This window comes from Coregonus lavaretus (genome assembly GCF_964263955.1).
Source record: "Coregonus lavaretus genome assembly, chromosome: 21".
Classification (NCBI taxonomy): Eukaryota; Metazoa; Chordata; class Actinopteri; order Salmoniformes; family Salmonidae; genus Coregonus; species Coregonus lavaretus.
In genome coordinates this window covers 11,990,797-12,011,414 of record NC_140008.1, presented here as the reverse complement: position 1 = coordinate 12,011,414, position 20,618 = coordinate 11,990,797, and the positions used below count along the sequence as shown (strand labels likewise).

At 43.6% G+C, this 20,618-nt stretch overlaps 1 protein-coding gene across 1 annotated transcript in view; it reads right to left on the bottom strand.

Annotated features, from left to right (window-relative positions):
- LOC311149019 (calcium-dependent secretion activator 2-like) overlaps positions 1 to 20,618 on the bottom strand; it is a 208,379-nt gene that overhangs the window by 35,426 nt on the left and 152,335 nt on the right. Inside the window, exons 18-20 of the mRNA XM_084186092.1 lie at positions 10,802 to 10,958; positions 2,715 to 2,856; positions 188 to 343 (exon numbers count right to left, since the gene is read on the bottom strand). Of these exons, the coding sequence (XP_084042218.1) occupies positions 188 to 343; positions 2,715 to 2,856; positions 10,802 to 10,958 (455 nt within the window). The remainder of the gene's footprint in view (positions 1 to 187; positions 344 to 2,714; positions 2,857 to 10,801; positions 10,959 to 20,618) is intronic.

Below are 20,618 nucleotides of genomic sequence, written 5' to 3'. Positions count from 1 at the left end.
TGTTATGAAAATGGTTAATTCCTAGGGGGCTATGGAAAACACTGTTCAAAACCATATCACTAACCTCCTCCTCATTATCCTCAGTAATATCTCTGTTATAAACCAGGAATGCTGTGGTAAAAAATGAGGTGGGTAAACGCTTAACCCCCAACCCATCCCAGGTGGTGACCTCATCCTGCCCTCTGACCTTTTGACGCAAGCCTCCATCATGTCGCTGGCCATGAGCTTCAGCCTCTGCTCCAGGTGTTTGGCAAACTCTGGCTCAGGCCAGTGCAGGTCCAGGACAAACATCTGGAGGGCGTCCAACTTCCAGAAGAGGTCCTCTGAGGTCGCTGAGCCGTTACTAGGGGTTGGGGAGGGAAGAGGCCAAAGGTTAACTTTGCCAAGATTCAAGGAAGTTCTGTCAGTTAAACATGAACAAATGAAGACTGAGTTACAAAGTCTGGGGTGTTGTGTTCGAGCGTTTTAAGTGAGGTGCTGATGTTTTCTTGTATTATTGCTCAGTAACTAAACACGTTCGACAATTTACATGGTCCACAGTTTAACATGTCAGAGTTACATTTGACATGTTCTTAAGACACCCAAAAGTTCCTGAACATGTTCTACAGTGACTGAACACGCCCTGCTGTCAGACTGACTGTTACTAAGGAGACTGAGCACACAGACAGATGGGATCTCCATCGCCACCTTCTCCCCGGTGTCTACACTGCCACACATGGTAACCGGTGGCTGTAACCAGCATCCAAGTGTACAGCAAACCAGAGCGAGCAAGGGAGAGAGAGAGGGTGGGGGGTGGTGAAGCACACTCACTCCCTCACTTTTCTCACTTCGCCTTTAAAAGACTTACCTTCACAAGTGGGAATAAATTGTTTGGGCGAAATCCGTGTTGCAATTAAATGCTCGCTCATTTCCCCCCTCATGACTAATTAGGAGCTCTCTTCTCCGAGCGTCCCCTCTCCCAGGGGAATGGAACGATCCCCCACGCCCATCTGTGCTCGCTAACGAAGTGCCAGTTTTATTTTTCTTGAGCGAGGCAAGGGTAGGTGGGTGGGTGGTTTGAGTCTCCACTGATTCTTCTTGGCCCTCAGAAGGCACCTTGTTGAGTCTCCACTGTTTCTACTGGGCCCTCAGAAGGCACCTTGTTGAGTCTCCACTGTTTCTACTGGGCCCTCAGAAGGCACCTTGTATTGCGAGTCGCGTGGAACTTTTTTGCCCGTTGTAAACAAGCTAGCTCGCTAACATCATGTAGAATTTGCTAATCGGACCCTGACATTTTTATTTTCAGGTCTTGTGAAAGCAAAACGTATTCTGTAGAATTCTCACAAACGCACCAGGAAACCGAACCAGGATACCGAATTTCATACGTGTGAAAGCCCTTAATAATCTTGCTTGTGGGGGATCATGCCTGCTCAATTATGACAAAGGTTTGAGGAGAAAATGGTCACTTGACAAGCGCTGAAAACTGTTTCATAACAGTCCCAAAGACAAGCATTGAGGTTTCGAAAAAACATATTCACTGAAATCTATAAAACGGCTACGCCTACTTACAAAATATCAGGTAAATTAATTCCTTGCAAGCTGAAATAAATAAGAATACCATTTCTTATTCAACATTCATTAGGCATGACACACTTCACAACTCAGTGCTTAGTTGAGCTGAGAATTGACCAGCATACCGTAACATCACAGTTATAAACAGGTGTCAAAACAGGTGTCTCTGATACTATCCAATATACAATAAAAATACCCAAAATATGTTGGATGTGTGCACAAAAAAACTACACATGCCACAGCCGTTCCTGATCGAGGAGCCACAACATACATTTCACAAAAGAGAAGCTGCTGTGCCACAAAATGTGCCATGCTGCGGAACCATGCACCACATAACACAACAACCCTCACAAGACAACAAAAACAACCATGCTTTTATCTCGGTCTCAAAGAAGGTATCAGTTTGAGGTCATCAAATGGGGCAACCAATCCCAGGAATATCTGGGCCGTCTGAATTGCAGTTAAAAGCCTCAGTAGTAGACATACTAGTTTTACTATTAACTTTGAAATTTAAATGTGAGGGCTGATTTTCGAGCTGATCTTTTCTCCAAGTTTCACACTTCTACAAAATGCATTAAGCTAGTTCAATAGGTAATGGCACACCATTGGCAAAGGGAAGTAATAGAATGTGAAATAGTGTTCTTGAAGGGGATAAGTTTGACAATGACAGAGACAACCACAGCACAGTCCATGCCACAACGCCCCACTAGATCTTGCCGCAGCCCATACACACGTGCTGTCACACAGCGGGCCCATCCAGGAGGGTGCTGAGAAGCTCGGCATCTGTGGGAGATTGACTTTGGGCAGAGGCACGCTCGGTAGGTTGTTGGTTATTGTCCTGAAAAGAAATGAACGGCAAACCAAACCAAACAACGACAAAAAAAAGATGCGACAGAGACAAAAGACAACAGAGAGATTCCGGTGAGTGTTGATGCTCCAGACGCCATCTGGTTTTGTGCCTTGTCGGTGGATGTTATCTAGCCTACACTACACACACTCATCTGTAGACATGTAGCTCAAATAAAAATGCGGACAGAAATATTCTAGGCTTGCTACCGTTCGTGATGTAAAAGCACATCTCTGAGACTTAGAGCAATGAGCTTTAAATAGCACAGCTGAATGCAACTAATGACTACATTGGGGGGGGGGGGGGGGGGGCTTACTTGACGGACTGCCAGGTTTCCTGCTCGAATCCGCGGTGGATGGACTGTGCGATGGAGGATTCCATAAGGTCTATGTAGCGCACCACCAGCGGGATGAACAGGTCCTGCAGGTGCTTGTGGAACATGCCATTGCACAGGTAAGCTGGGGGAATGAGGAAGGAAGGAAGGATGGAAGGACTAAATAAATTAAAAGGTTTTGAATGTGGGCTATACAGTTCAGGTCCTAGACTAGTTAAATCACTGTCCTTCCCTCCCACAGTCCACATTATGATATTTGCATAAACATTTCATCTTTCACAATGTCCTGATATGCAAAGGAAGTAGGAGAGAGAGTAAGACACAAAGGGTTCTATTTGAACAAACCTAATGCAAATCTTATGTCCAGGGGTGTTATGCTATTTTCACAGCGGAAATTATGGGCGCAATAGCTGTCGGTGGCGTGAAAGGGCTGTGTTTTTATGAATAAATAAGTTATAGGTGTGATGAGGGCTTGACCATTCACTGGCCAAATCAACGTGCTCCATGGCTTAATACTGCATGTGGTTATCTCAAGTTGTGTACGTTATTGACAGTGTTTGCTTTGTCATCAACTCCAATTCGGCTGGGGGGCTCAGAATATTCTCGTCCTAGTCCATTGTATATTGATACCGTTTAATAAACAGCATAGGTTACAATAATGAATAATAGCAACAGTAAAATACATCAAATTTCTGCTAAATATAGTATGCTTGGAGTGTTGGCAGTCAACATTGTTGTAATTGCGTCAATGAGTAGGCCTATAGGCCATACATGTCGTTACACATGTCCTAAATATATATATATATATATATATATATATATATATATATATATATATACACATATACACACACACACACACACACACACACACACACACACACACACACACACACACACACACACACACACACACACAGTGGGGGAAAAAAGTATTTAGTCAGCCACCAATTGTGCAAGTTCTCCCACTTAAAAAGATGAGAGGCCTGTAATTTTCATCATAGGTACACGTCAACTATGACAGACAAATTGAGGAAGAAAAATCCAGAAAATCACATTGTAGGATTTTTAATGAATTTATTTGCAAATGATGGTGGAAATTAAGTATTTGGTCACCTACAAACAAGCAAGATTTCTGGCTCTCACAGACCTGTAACTTCTTCTTTAAGAGGCTCCTCTGTCCTCCACTCGTTACCTGTATTAATGGCACCTGTTTGAACTTGTTATCAGTATAAAAAGACACCTGTCCACAACCTCAAACAGTCACACTCCAAACTCCACTATGGCCAAGACCAAAGAGCTGTCAAAGGACACCAGAAACAAAATTGTAGACCTGCACCAGGCTGGGAAGACTGAATCTGCAATAGGTAAGCAGCTTGGTTTGAAGAAATCAACTGTGGGAGCAATTATTAGGAAATGGAAGACATACAAAACCACTGATAATCTCCCTCAATCTGGGGCTCCACACAAGATCTCACCCCGTGGGGTCAAAATGATCACAAGAACGGTGAGCAAAAATCCCAGAACCACACGGGGGGACCTAGTGAATGACCTGCAGAGAGCTGGGACCAAAGTAACAAAGCCTACCATCAGTAACACACTACGCCGCCAGGGACTCAAATCCTGCAGTGCCAGACGTGTCCCCCTGCTTAAGCCAGTACATGTCCAGGCCCGTCTGAAGTTTGCTAGAGTGCATTTGGATGATCCAGAAGAGGATTGGGAGAATGTCATATGGTCAGATGAAACCAAAATATAACTTTTTGGTAAAAACTCAACTCGTCGTGTTTGGAGGACAAAGAATGCTGAGTTGCATCCAAAGAACACCATACCTACTGTGAAGCATGGGGGTGGAAACATCATGCTTTGGGGCTGTTTTTCTGCAAAGGGACCAGGACGACTGATCAGTGTAAAGGAAAGAATGAATGGGGCCATGTATCGTGAGATTTTGAGTGAAAACCTCCTTCCATCAGCAAGGGCATTGAAGATGAAACGTGGCTGGGTCTTTCAGCATGACAATGATCCCAAACACACCGCCCAGGCAACGAAGAAGTGGCTTCGTAAGAAGCATTTCAAGGTCCTGGAGTGGCCTAGCCAGTCTCCAGATCTCAACCCCATAGAAAATCTTTGGAGGGAGTTGAAAGTCTGTGTTGCCCAGCGACAGCCCCAAAACATCACTGCTCTAGAGGAGATCTGCATGGAGGAATGGGCCAAAATACCAGCAACAGTGTGTGAAAACCTTTTGAAGACTTAAAGAAAATGTTTGACCTGTGTCATTGCCAACAAAGGGTATATAACAAAGTATTGAGAAACTTTTGTTATTGACCAAATACTTATTTTCCACCATAATTTGCAAATAAATTCATAAAAAATCCTACAATGTGATTTTCTGGAGAAAAAAATTCTCAATTTGTCTGTCTGAGTTAACATCTATGATGAAAATTACAGGCCTCTCTCATCTTTTTAAGTGGGAGAACTTGCACAATTGGTGGCTGACTAAATACTTTTTTTCCCCACTGTATATACACATACATATACATACACATACTAGGCTCCCCTTAAAATGTGATGTATTGTATGTGTGAGGCACGTTCGCAATAAGCAAGATATAGGCCTATCCACCATTGATATGGCATTATAGGACTGAATTATTTGATTATGTTTGGAGGAGCATTATAGGACTGAATCATTTGAATATGTTTGGAGGAGCATTATAGGACTATGTAAATTGTGAAATCTACAAAGCATGATGGTAAAAGCCTCATGAGTAGACCATTTAGAAACCTGTTATTGAGGAAAAAATGTAATATATTTTTGTGTATTATTATTTTTATCTTATCATCTTTAACGCTGCATTGTTGGAAATGGACCCGTAAGTAAGCATTTCACTGTTAGTCTACACCTGTTATCTACAAAGCATGTGACAAATACAATTTTATTAGACATTATTTTGATTTGATAGGGTACTTGGCTAATGCATGCCCAGGATAAGAAAGACATTGGTGTTGAACCAGCTTTTATTATAGTAGGGTAAGGGTAGCCTACTGAGGGATTGGTTTTTAATCTAATGAAATGGAAAACAAGCAATTGTTAGAGGAATATACAAGGGTCTCTGGCATCATCTCATCTCTTGTTCCATGATGGGCATTTAGATATGTAGCCTATGGAAAGTATTCAGACCCCTTTACTTTTTCCACATTTTGTTACGTTACAGCCTTATTCTAAAATTGATTTTAAAAAATTTTCCCTCATCAATCTACACACAATACCACATAATGACAAAGTGAAAACAGGTTTTATAAATTTTTGCAAATGCATAAAAAATAAAAAACTGAAATAACTTATTTACATAAGCATTCAGACCCTTTGCTATGAGACTCGAAATTGAGCTCAGGAGCATCCTGTTTCAATTGATCATCCTTGAGATGTTTCTACAACTTGATTGGAGTCCACCTGTGGTAAATTCAGTTGATTGGACATGATTTGGAAAGGCACACACCTGTCTATATAAGGATCCACAGCTGACAGTGCATGTCAGAGCAAAAACCAAGCCATGAGGTCGAAGGAATTGTCCGTAGAGCTCCGGGACAGGATTGTGTCGAGGCACAGATCTGGGGAAGGGTACCAAAAAATGTCTAAAGTATTGAAGGTCACCAAGAACACAGTGGCCTCCATCATTCTTAAATGGAAGAAGTTTGGAACCACCAAGACACTTCCTAGAGCTGGCCGCCTGGCCAAACTGAGCAATCGGGTGAGAAGGGCCTTGGTCAGGGAGGAGACCAAGAACCCGATGGTCACTCTGACAGAGCTCCAGAGTTCCTCTGTGGAGATGGGAGAACCTTCTAGAAGGACAACCATCTCTGCCGCACTCCAACAATCAGGCCTTTAGGAAGAGTGGCCAGACGGAAGCCACTCCTCAGTAAAAGGCACATGACAGCCCGCTTGGAGTTTGCCAAAAGGCACCGAAAGGACTCAGACCATGCAAAACAAGATTCTCTGGTCTGATGAAAGCAAGATTGAACTCTCTGGCATGAATGCCAAGCGGCAGGGACTGGGAGACTAGTCAGGATCAAGGTAAAGATGAACGGAGCAAAGTACAGAGAGATCCTTGATGAAAACATGATCCAGAGCGCTCAGGACCTCAGACTGGGGGCGAAGGTTCACCTTCCAACAGGACAACGACCCTAAGCACACAGCCAAGACAACTTAGGAGTGGCTTCAGGACAATCCTCTGAATATCCTTGAGTGGCCCAGCCAGAGCCCGGACTTGAACCCGATCTAACATCTCTGGAGAGACCTGAAAATAGCTGTGCAGCGACGCTCCCCATCCAACCTGACAGAGCTTGAGAGGATCTGCAGAGAAGAATGGGAGAAACTCCCAAAATACTGGTGTGCCAAGCTTGTAGCGTCATACCCAAGAAGACTTGAGGCTGTAATCGCTGCCAAAGGTGCTTCAACAAAGTACTGAGTAAAGGGTCTGAATACTTATATATTTGTAATACATTTGCAAAAATGTCTAAAAACCTGTTTTTGCTTTGACATTGTGGGGTATTGTGGGTAGATTGATGAGGAAAGAAAGCAATTTAATCCATTTTAGAATAGGTCTGTAACATAACAAAATGTGGAAAAAGTCAAGGGGTCTGAATACTTTCCAAATGCACTGTATGGAGGGGGTTTTACACACATCCAAAATAATAACAGGAGCTGGCTAAAATAACGTACAACACATTGATAAAAAGGGGATGTCCGCTCACTATTTTGCTGAAAAAAATAGATATTTCAATATAGATACAAAAAAATATATATATAAAATGTTTAATAAAAGCTGATTAAGATTTATTTCAAAAGAGTCTCACGAGCCAAAACCTTTATGGACAGTCTTGGCTACTTGGCGAAGTTATTGGGCAGGACCAAAAAAAAACTGCATTCATTGAGGAGAGGGGAGGCTGTGCTTGGTCTTTAATCGAATGAAACGAAATGGGGGAAAAAACATTAGTTTTTTATGTTTCTAAATACGAGGTTCACAGGCACAAAAAGCACATCTCTCTTGTTCCATGTGCATATGGGCACTGCACGTCATGGCTGGATAGGCTGCGCTTCCGCTGTCAAAATCCATGCCATAACCAGCTGCGTTACCGCTAAGACCTCCTTTGCGCTGAATGAAATGGTCACTTTTGCGCTGGTTCTTAAGGACACATCTCAAATATTGCCACCCTCCCACCTCAGCGCAAGCAAGCTGATGTTAGACATGTCAATTGCCGAACCTGGCGCAAAGGGTGGAAAATGCCAGAGCGTCAGTTTTTACATGCAGAAATCGACAACTAAAGTGCGTTTCACACTTGCGCCACCTTGGCGCCAGCCGCAAATAAAGAGAGAAAGAGAGACAAATAGAAAGACAGAGGGAGAAAGGAAGAGAGCGCATAGGACTCCTGTGGTCTCTCAGGGCTTCATTAGTCCTAATTCCCCATCATTCTGTTCCTTCATGATTAACACTTGCCTTTTTACCCTCCTGAGAGCCCACGGCTCCTCTCCCAACAAGTTCCTGCATCACGCAACACATGCAGACACTAAAGTGAGCATTTAGTTAATCCTTAGTACACGTGGATATTAAGACCTGGTGTGATAAATGAAATATGTTTTGTTCACACTACAAAACAATCATTAAAATGTGCTATTACAACCAATAATGCTTCCATTCTGACTATGTATTTGTTCATTTATCACACAGTATCAACATAGCCTCTTTTCACATGTTTACTATTAGTCGCATATAAAAAAAAAAAAAAAAGGTATTCGTGTTTGAGGCAACTATCAGACAACGGCATCTGACAACATTGACAACGTGGAGATCCTGAATGATGTAGGAACTGTCGGGGAACAAATCCTAAAAGGCAGACTTGACCTTGTAGGTCTATAGCTAGGCAACTAAGAAAAATAAACTCACAAGTGGAATAGCAGCCTTTTTCTTTTATCCTAACAATATCATCAGCTTAGACATTTTACATCCATTTTTATCTCATTCACTTAAGGAATCATTATCAAAAACAGGGTCCTCATTTGCAGTAATAGTCTAAATGAAACTGTTCCTTATATCCTCATTATGTTACTCTTCAAATCAAATAATTGTTATGACAGTTGGAATAATTGCAAGATTAATGGAGAATGGTAATAACAGAAAATGGAGGAGAGAAAAAAACACAATAATGATATTTTGCCTACTCCTTACATAATTAGAGTTTTATTTTTGAATGTAATTGCCCTTGAGCTGCCTGTCTGTCTGCTCTGGGTGAGGCTTGCATTGACAATGTAAAACAACACTTCAAATGTAGCCAACTCTCGTTTGGCAATGAAACAAAGGCTCGGAGCTAAGCGTGGACAAGGGAGAAGAGAGAGGGAGAAAGTATGAGAGAGAGAGAGAGGAGTTTGATAGTACACACAAGGGCAAACACCTGGATGCCACACGGACTTTACACTCATGGAATTAAAATAAGTATTACACATGGTGAGAGTGGGTAGCAGGTCAATTGTACTGAGCGATTAACAAAAATGGCGGTTATTTTTTGTTTTTTAAACAACAAATTGATGATGTCAGTTCAATTATTTGAATTCCATTTGTTCGTTTTTTTTCTATGAGCTCAATCCGCAGTTTCTCTAGAGAGAAATCAGATCAAGCCCGAACTGTGCAATGTAGTAGGGAGTTGTCGTTTCCAACAGGCATATATTCTACATACTTTAGCGCAGAAAACGTGGTAATTAACTACAATGACCATCATCCATTGTGCGCCTACTTGTCCGGTCTGTGTGGGTCGGACACGGAGAGGGAGAGGGAGAGAAGAGACAGAAGACGAGCGATCGAGAGGGATAGAGAGCAGTTGCTTCGCGAGGTGTCTCTACCTGAAAATACATGATTTAAGTGATTGATAGTTGGTATTCAGCAGTCATAAAAGTCTGCCTTATTTACTTTGAAGAACTACTAAAATAGTGATTTTGTCAGACAGCATAGGCAGCAGCTCTATAGAGATGAGACGATGACTTGACGAATAAAGTCATCAAATAAAACAAATGTAATATATACAACAACTGAAATATTTTATTAAAGTAAAGTGAATAAACTATGGTCAATAGTAATGGGCAGTCACTACCATCATGGGACTATTCATTGTTTTATTCTGTGTTGATTCAGCATTCAACCCACATAATGACTAAAATGTAAATGTAAATAATGCATAGTACATTTAATGTAAAAAAAATAATTGAAATTGAAACCTCTTATAAAAAATGTATAATCGAACCGAAACAACCTCAAAAAGCACTAATTGCTCAGAGCTACAGGGCAAATAATTACAACTAAATGAGACAAACGTTTCGGTCTATGACCTTTTATCAGAGTAACCATTGCTTGTTTACGAGTTGCCAGGTATGTTCAAAGTACATTTGGAAAAAGGGGAAAACTACAAACCTTTGTTCCCTGTTCATTGAGCAAAGAAATCAAAATGGAGGACAGCCTGGTGAGACAGGTGCCTCAAACCGTACTAATACTGTCCTCTCTGTGTGACACTGCCCCTCGCATTACAGGAGGTGACAGGTAGAGTCTTTAGCTGACAGATGACAGCCCCCTGACTTTACGATCGTGTTCCGACATCCGGTACTATCGTTTTATCTGCTTTTCGTTTCTCACCGTTACCTCAGTGATGATGATGTTAATTATTGTGTTGCTGACGCGGCAGGGCGGGAGCTCTAAGCACAGTTAACAACTTCTCCTAACAAGTCTTGTTTGACACCGCTGGTGTTAATTAGGACTCTTAGTGGCATGAACATGCGCCGAGAAGTATGGGATGTGTTTTTGAAGACAGCTCAGGACTGGGAGGTGCCGTAGGCCATGCTTTAAATAGGGACAGGGACAAAATAGAGGGTCAGGTGACAAAATAATTAGAGGGAACACTCCAGGGAAATACGCCACTCACGGTTACTGAACTGGAAGTTGTTGAACTGTGCTCATGAATCAGTTTTGGGAGGCTAAGCATAGGGTCAGAGGTAGAAGAAGAGGGACACAGGGAGAACGGAGAACTCACGGTCACATCGCAGGAAGTTGTTAAGCAGCTGGAATAAAGGAAAGCTATCCCATGAGTCAACGGGCTGGACTTGCAGAGCGCCATCCATGTCGACGGTGTAGAGAGACAGGAAGGCCTCTGCGTGCTCCGCCATCATCTCCGGCCACCACGAGAAGGCCTAGAAAAGAGAGGGAAGGAGAGAGAGCAGAGGGAAGAAGATAGAGAAAGAGACCAGAGAGCAGAGGGAAGAAGAGAGAGAAAGAGACCAGAGAGCAGAGGGAAGAAGATCGAGAAAGAGACCAGAGGGAAGAAGATCGAGAAAGAGACCAGAGGGAAGAAGAGAGAGAAAGAGACCAGAGGGAAGAAGAGAGAGAAAGAGACCAGAGAAGAAAGGAAGAAAGAAAAGGGGAGAAGGCAAAATAAAGAAAATAATACATTAAAAAGCCCAAGTTGTCACAAACCACTATCTCTAGTTTACTCTGGTTGAAGAATAAATCAACATAAAATGTAAAATTACACAATCAGAAGAAGATGGGAAGAAGTGACAGATGGATAGAGAAAAGACTGCTCTGAAAAATAAATGAAAATGCCATGTGCAAATCAAAACAATCTAATGAATGAAACCAACAGAAAAACAGCCCAATGGGTGATGGGTAGCATAAAGAGCGGACCTTGCGCACACAATGGACTACAACACTATAAAAAGATGAATCACATATTGGTTATTACATTATGCTTCCAATGTTGCGCTTCAATCTCCAAGGTGAGGCTATACACATTTATTAAAAAGGCACAGACAGATATCATGCGTTTTTAACCTGCAATGTTCAGAGGGGAATAAATACAAGGCTCATCTGAGAACAGCAATAACTTATAATTTAGTGGTCATACTATCAGAAACAGTATCTATAATAGCAAAAAATTATGTGATACTTAAACAGTTTATTAGGTACACCCATCTAGTACCGGGTCGGAGGCCCCTTTGCCTCCAGAACAGACTGGATTCTTCGGGGCATGGAAACGTTGCTCAATTGGCATCAAAGGACCTAACATGTGCCAGGAAAACATTCCCCACACCATAACACCACCAGCCTGTACTGTTGACACCAGGCAGGATGGGGCCATGGACTCATGCTGCTTACGCCAAATCCTGACTCTGGAACCGGGATTCGTCGGACTAGAATTTTTTTTTCCACTCCTCAATTGTCCAGTGTTGGACATCAAGTGCCCACTGGAGCCGCTTCTTCTTGTTTTTACCTGTTAGGAGTGGAACCTGGTGTAGTCGTCTGCTGCAATAGCCCATCCGTGACAAGGACCAACAAGTTGTGCGTTCTGAGATGCAGTTCTGCACACCACTGTTGTACTGGGCCGTTATTTGCCAGTTTGTAGTCCGCCTGTTAGCCTACACGATTCTTGCCATTCTCCTTCAACCTCTCATCAACGAGCTGTTTTCGCCAACACAGGACTGCCGCTGACTGGATGTTTTTTTGTTTGTCGCACCATTCTCGGTAAACCCTAGACACTGTCGTGTGTGAAAAGCCCAGGAGGGCGGCTGTTTCTGAGATCCTGGAACAGGCGCGCCTGACACCAACGATCATACCACGCTCAAAGTCGCTTAGGTCACTTGTTTTGCCCATTCTAACGTTCAACCGAACAGTAACTGAATGCCTCGATGCCCGTCTGCCTGCTTTATATAGCAAGCCACAGCCACGTGACTCACCGTCTGTAGGAGCGAACCATTTTCATGAACCGGGGTGGTGTACCTAAAAACTGTATATCTGCATATGTTGTTGAGTTATCAAGAATTGAGGTAAATTCCAATTAGACAAATTGGACATGGAATTTCTCCAAAGCAATATGATTAAATTCCTGAATTGACTGGAATTGAACCCAACAGTGGAATTGTTGAATGGTCTCTAATGCCATTCAGCTGTCCATTCCCTTCAAATAACCAATGTTCCTTTTGCTGCATAGGGCATTCATGTCACTTGCACGAGAGGTTTGATCTACACTGAACAAAAAGAAACAACATGCAACAATTTCAAAGATTTTACTGAGTTCATATAAAGGAAATCAGCCAATTGAAATATACTGAACAAAAATATAAAAACTGCTTATTTCTCTCAAATTGTGTGCACAAATTTGTTTACATCCCTGTTAGTGAGTATTTCTCCTTTGCCACGATAATCCATCCATCTGACAGGTGTGGCAAATCAAGAAGCTGATTAAACAGCATGATCATTACACAGGTGCACCATGTGCTGGGGACAATAAAAGGCCACAGATGTCTCAAGTTTTGAGGGAGCGTGCAATTGGCATGCTGACTGCAGTAATGTCCACCAGAACTGTCAGCAACCTCCAACATCGTTTTAGAGAATTTGGCAGTATGTCCAACCAGCCTCACAACTGCAGACCACGTGTAACTACGCAAGCACCAGGACCTCCACATCCTGCTTCTTTACCTGCAGGAACGTCTGAGACCAGCCACCCGGACAGCTGATGAAACTGATGAGTATTTCTATCTATAATAAAGGCCTTTTGTGGGGAAAAACTCATTCTGATTGGCTAGGCCTGGCTCGCCAGTGTGTAGGCCTATGACCTCCCAGGCCCACCCATGGCTGCGCCCCTGCCCAGTCATGTGAATTCCATAGATTAGGGCCTAATTTATTTATTTACATTTACTGATTTCCTTATATGAATTGTAACTCCGTAAAATCGTTGAAATTGTTGCATGTTGCATTTATATTTTTGTTCAGTATAAATTAATTAGGGCCCTAATCTATGGATTGCACATGACTGGGAATACAGATATGCATCAGTTGGTGACCGATACCTTTTCTAAAAAAGTAGGGGCGTTGATCAGAAAACCAGTATCTGGTGTGATCACCATTTGCATCATGCAGCACGACACATCTCCTTCACATAAAGTTGATCAGGTTGTAGATTGTGACCTGTGGAATGCTGTCCCACTCCTCTTCAATGGCTGTGCGAACTTGCTGGATATTGGCGGGAACTGGAACACACAGTCGTACACGTCGATCCAGAGCATTCCAAACATGCTCAATTGGTGACATGTCTGGTGAGTATGCAGGCCATGGAAGAACTGGGACATTTTCAGCCTCTAGCAATTGGGTACAGATCCTTGCGACATGGGGCCGTGCATTATCATGCTGAAACATGAAGTGATGGTGGCGGATGAATGGGCACGACAATGGGCCTCAGGATCTCGTCACGGTATCTCTGTGCATTCAAATTGCCATCTATAAAATGCAATTTTGTTTGTTGTCCGTAGCTTACGTCTGCCCATACCATAACCCCACCGCCACCATGGGGCACTCTATTCACAACGTTGACATCAGCAAACTGCTCGCCCACACAACGCCATACATGCTGTCTGCCATCTGCCCGGTACAGTTGGAACCGGGATTCATCCGTGAAGAGCACACTTCTCCAGCTTGCCAGTCGCCATCTAAGGTGAGCATTTGCCCACTGAAGTCTGTTACGACACCGAACTGGAGTCAGGTCAAGACCCTGGTGAGGACGACGAGCACGCAGATGAGCTTCCCTGAGACGGTTTCTGACAGTTTGTGCAGAAATTCTTCGGTTGTGCAAACCCACAGTTCCATCAGCTCTCCGGGTGGCTGGTCTCAGATGATCCCGCAGGTGAAGAAGCTGGATGTGGAGGTCCTGGGCTGGCGTGGTTACACAATGTCTGCGGTTGTGAGGCCGGTTGGACATACTGCCAAATTCTCTAAAACGACGTTGGAGGCGGCATAACATTCAATTCCCTGGCAACAGCTCTGGTGGACATTCCTGCAGTCAGCATGCCAATTGCACACTCCCTCAAAACTTGAGACATCTGAGGCATTGTCTTGTGTGACAAAACTGCACAATTTAGAGTGGCCTTTATTGTTCCCTGTACAAGGTGCACCTGTGTAATGATCATGCAGTTTAATAAGCTTCTTGATTTGCCACACCTATCAGGTGGATGGATTATCTTGGCAAAAAAGAAATGCTCACTAACAGGGAGGTAAACATCTGAGAAATAAGCTTTTTGTGTGTATGGGACATTTATGGGATCTTTTATTTCAGCTCATGAAACATGGGACCAACACTGTACATGTTGCGTTTATATTTTTGTTCAGTGTATATCACACAAAAGAAGAAAAGGTTAAAAAGGTCCAAACAAAGGTCAAGCTATTGACATTTCCAAAACATTGGAGGCTTATGTCTAGGATTCTGTGTGAAGTGCAAGGGGTTTACAAATGTATAGGCCAAATAAGTTGTTATGATAGAAACGGAAATTCAGTGTTTATGTGGGTGTAGAAAAAGGTCATGTGCACTCACCTCCTTTCATCTAGTGGCTCTTTTTTTGTCTGTGCCAAGTTGGATGTTCACTCAAACTCTCTTTCATGTATTGGTGGGACTAGCCATCATACATGTACTGTAGTTACAAACCCAATCATTTACAGTAATTCTTCAATACAATCTTTGCTTAAAGTTCTGACTGGTCCTTGACTATTGTTGCGGTGTGTCAATGCAACTACATACCGGTATGTTTTGTTTGTGTCAATATTGTGTACGACTCCATCTATCCAGGAAATGGGTATAGGAGATTTTAGGTCATATCCAGGAAGTTAGTACAGGAGATTTTAGGTCATATCTAGGAAGTATATATAGGAGATTTTAGGTCATTAAGGAGCTTGACAAAGTCATGTTCTTGGCTCTAAGTCAATGGGACATTTGGCAGAGCTGCAGTTGCTTTTCATGACTCCACTGTCTCCATAGACCAGTCAGAGCATAAAAAGCATACATTTTTCGTGCCCACCCAAAATAAATACTTCCTACCCTACTCAGTGGTCGCCATGTGAGGAGAGAAAAGTTCAATGAGCCCAATGAAGCACAGGAAAAAGAAAAGGAATGTGACAGATTGATTGAAGAAGGTTGCTGTTCCTGTGTGTGTCCGTCTGTGTGCGTGTCTGTGAGTGTCCGTTTGTGTGTGTCTGTCTGTGTGTGTCCATCCGTCTGTGTGTATGTGTCCGTCTGTATGTGTCCATCTGTGTGTCTGTGTTAGTGGGCGCTTGTGGCAGACAAAACACTAGGCTGGCGGTCAGAGAAAGTGTATGTCCCACAGCGATACCTGGCCTTGAGGACTGTTGTCATCATCCTTTTCAGATGTGTCTTTTCAGCACTCTGTGTCAATAAACACAATTAAAAAGAGTGCCTTTGTGCCACACGCTTCGTTACCTATCGCCAACCCCCTCAATTCACACCAACAGGCATCCTCACATAACTGCAGGAATGAACTCATCACAAAATGCTGTCTCTAAGTGAGAGAGCGAGATTCCGAAGAAAAATGTAAGGTACGTGACTGAAAGCAAGAGCGAGCAGCCTGACAAAGGCCCAAGTTGGCCGTTTTCTTCCCCACAATGCTAATCTCCATTCGGTTAACAGGCACTTTGTTCCCCAATAAAAAGCAGTTTACCTTGCGGTATAAGAAGCAGTTTACAGCTCTCACTATGTGTGTGTGTGTTGTAGCATAAATTGGGGTACAACAATCACCACAAAACCAGAATCCTTAGATACCCAGAGTGCAAAATTTGGTATCATGGGACAAAATATTCAGCAGTCCACCAGGACCACAACCTGCAGTGGATCCACCACATTGCACCTGAATGACTATTGATGACTCGGTATCAACCATCTCCTCAATGAGAACCATGAACAGAGCTTTGCAGGGTATGAGTGAAGTGTGGTACATGACTGATAGATGTTGACAGGCTTTGGGATGTAACACAATTTGATGGACGTGGACATGACAGACACACAGCTAGAGTTTTCATAAGAAACACTTACCTCTCTTCCCTTTCCAATTCATATCAGAAAAAGAGGGAAAGTGAAAGGCAGAAATTAGAGAAAGTGAGGGCATCTCTTTGCATTTTTCACTTGGTATAAAATACTGAAAATGGTCATCACCGGTTTGATTTCCACACATGCCGAAAACATGGAAACATTTTGCCTTTGACAGCGAGTGGGATGCGCTGATGTGACTGTCCTCCTGCTAAAACTCCAGTGCCAGCCTCCAACTACAAAGGACCTTGTCTCATTTGTGGTCATGACAGCCGCAGATTTGCAGCCAGTTATAAATAGCGCTGTCGCTCAGAAACAGATGTCTGAAGCCACACTGCCACTTATTAGAAAAGTACAGTGCATTCGGAAAGTTTTCAGACCCCTTGACTTTTTCCAAATTTTGTTACGTTACAGCCTTATTCTAAAATGGATCAAACTGTTATTCCCCCTCATCAATCTACACACAATACCCCATAATGACAAAGCAAAACCAGGTTTTTAAACATTTTTGCAAATTTATAAAAAATTAAAAACTGAAATATCACATTTACATAAGTATTCAGACCCTTTACTCAGTACTTTGTTGAAGCACTTTTGGCAGTGATTACAGCCTCGAGTCTTTCTGGGTATGACACTACAAGCTTGGCACACCTGCATTTGGGGAGTTTCTCCCATTCTTCTCTGCAGATCCTCTCAAGTTCTGTCAGGTTGAATGGGGAGCGTCACTGCACAGCTATTTTCAGGTCTCTCCAGAAATGTTAGATCGGGTTCAAGTCCGGGCTCTGGCTGGGCCACTCAAGGACATTCAGAGACTTGTCCCGAAGCCACTCCTGCGTTGTCTTGGCTGTGTGCTTAGGGTCATTGTCCTGTTGGAAGGTGAACCTTTGCCCCAGTCTGAGGTCCTGAGCGCTCTTTCATCAAGGATCTCTCTGTACTTTGCTCCGTTCATTTTTCCCTCGATCCTGACTAGTCTCCCAGTCACTGCTGCTGAAAAACATCCCCACAGCATGATGCTGCCACCACCATGCTTCACCATAGGGATGGTGCCATGTTTCCTCCAGACGTGACGCTTGGCATTCAAGCCAAAGAGTTCAATCTTGGTTTCATCAGACCAGAGAATCTTGTTTCTCATGGTCTGAGAGTCTTTAGGTGCCTTTTGGCAAACCCCAAGCGGTAGGTCATGTGCCTTTTACTGAGGAGTGGCTTCCGTCTGGCCACTCTACCATAAAGGCCTGATTGATGGAGTTCTGCAGAATTTTTTTGGTACCCTTCCCCAGATCTGTGCTTTGACACAATCCTGTATCGGAGCTCTATGGACAATTCCTTCAACCTCATGGCTTGGTCTTTTCTCTGACATGCACTGTCAACTGTGGGACCTTATATAGACAGTTGTGCGCCTTTCCAAATCATGTCCAATCAATTGAAATTACCACAGGTGGACTCCAATCAAGTTGTAGAAACATCTTAAGGATGATCAATGGAAACAGGATGTACCTGAGCTCAATTGAGTCTCATAGCAAAGGGTCTGAATACTTATGTAAATAAGGTATCCCTGTTTTTGCTTTGTCATTATAGGGTATTGTGTGTAGATTGAAGAGGGAAAAAAATAATTTAATACATTTTAGAATAAGGCTGTAATGTAACAAAATGTGGAAAAAGTCAAGGGGTCTGAATACTTTCCGAATGCACTGTATGTGGTGTTCATGGACGCCTCAACACCTATGAATGATCAGTTTTACACAGTACCATAGAGCGACCTGTGCATTTGGGCTGTGGGCGTTGTTTTCATCTCTGCTCGCCGAGACTTTACTACAGTGTTGGCACTTGATGTGTCACCTTCCACGTTGGCACACAGCTGCCAACGCAGACCCAGGATAGAAACAAACAGCTCCACAATAATAATAATAATAAGTGGTTAAAAGTTATTAGTTAAATGATCAATTTTTTCTGGCGTGGCACAGGCAGGAATCATCATAAGAAAAATAATAAGATAACAGCATCCAAGGATGCATTTCAACTGATCAAATCATTTGGGTTCCTGGATCCTTTCACAGCATTATAAGGCTGCGTTGAGACAATTACTTATCAATGACCCAAGTCCAGCTCATTTAATCCCTACCATTGTGTCGCTGAGTTGTCATAATGATTCAGCAAATGTACATTATCCTAGGGGCGTTGGAAGACACAATGTAAATAACCTAATTTGTGTGACTCTTACTGCCCGGAACGCCTCTGCCAGCATGTTAAATGTGCAACCAGAGGAAAAAAAACTCTAGACCACCTTTACTCCACACACAGAGACGCATACAAAGCTTTCCCTCGCCCTCCATTTGGCAAATCTGACCATAACTCTATCCTCCCGATTCCTGCTTATAAGCAAAAACTAAAGCAGGAAGCACCAGTGACTCGGTTAATAAAAAAGGGGTCAGATGACGCAGATGCTAAGCTACAGGACTGTTTTGCTAGCAAAGACTGGAACATGTTCCGGGATTCTTCAGATAGCATTGAGGAGTACACAACATCAGTCACTGGCTTCATCAATAAGTGCATCGATGATGTCGTCCCCACAGTGACCGTACGTACATACCCCAACCAGAAGCCATGGATTACAGGCAACATCCGCACTGAGCTAAAGGGTAGAGCTGCCGCTTTCAAGGAGCGGGACTCTAACCCGGACGCATATAAGAAATCCCGCTATGCCCTCCGACGAACCATCAAACAGGCAAAGAGTCAATACAGGACTAAGATTGAATCGTACTACACCGGCTCTGACGCTCATCGGATGTGGCAGTGCTTGAAAACTTTACAGACTACAAAGGGAAGCACAGCCGCGAGCTGCCCAGTGACACAAGACTTCCAGACGAGCTAAACCACTTCTATGCTCGCTTCGAGGCAAGCAACACTGAAGCATGCATGAGAGCACCAGCTGTTCCGGATGACTATGTGATCACGCTCTCCGTAGCCAATGTGAGTAAGACTTTTAAGCAGTTCAACATTCACAAGGCCGCAGGGCTAGACGGATTACCAGGACCTGTACTCCGAGCATGTGCTGACCAACTGGCAAGTGTCTTCACTGACATTTTCAACATGTCCCTGACTGAGTCTGTAATACCAACATGTTTCAAGCAGTCCCCGTGCCCAAGGACACTAAGATAACCTGCCTAAATGACTACCGACCCATAGCACTGACGTCTGTAGCCATGAAGTGCTTTGAAAGGCTGGTCATGGCTCACATCAACACCATTATCCCAGAAACCCTAGACCCACTCCAATTTGCATACCGCCCCAACAGATCCACAGATGATGCAATCTCTATTGCACTCCACACTGCCCTGTCCCACCTGGACAAGAGGAACACGTATGTGAGAATGCTATTCATTGACTACAGCTCAGCATTCAACACCATAGTGCCCTCAAAGCTCATCACTAAGCTAAGGATTCTGGGACTAAACATCTCCCTCTGCAACTGGATCCTGGACATCCTGGACTTCCTGACGGGCCGCCCCCAGGTGGTAAGGGTAGGTAACAACACATCTGCCACACTGATCCTCAACACGGGGGCCCCTCAGGGGTGCGTGCTCAGTCCCCTCCTGTACTCCCTGTTCACCCATGACTGCATGGCCAGACACGACTCAAACACCATCATTAAGTTTGCCGACGACAACAGTGGTAGGCCTGATCACCGACAACGATGAGACAGCCTATAGGGAGGAGGTCAGAGACCTGGCCGTGTGGTGCCAGGATAACAACCTCTCCCTCAACGTGACCAAGACAAAGGAGATGATTGTGGACTACAGGGAAAAAAAGCGTACTGAGCACGCCCCCATTCTCATCGACAGGGCTGTAGTGGAACAGGTTGAGAGCTTCAAGTTCCTTGGTGTCCACATCACCAACGAACTGTCATGGTCCAAACACACCAAGACAGTCGTGAAGAGGGCACGACAAAGCCTATTCCCTGTCAGGAGACTGAAAAGATTTGGCATGGGTC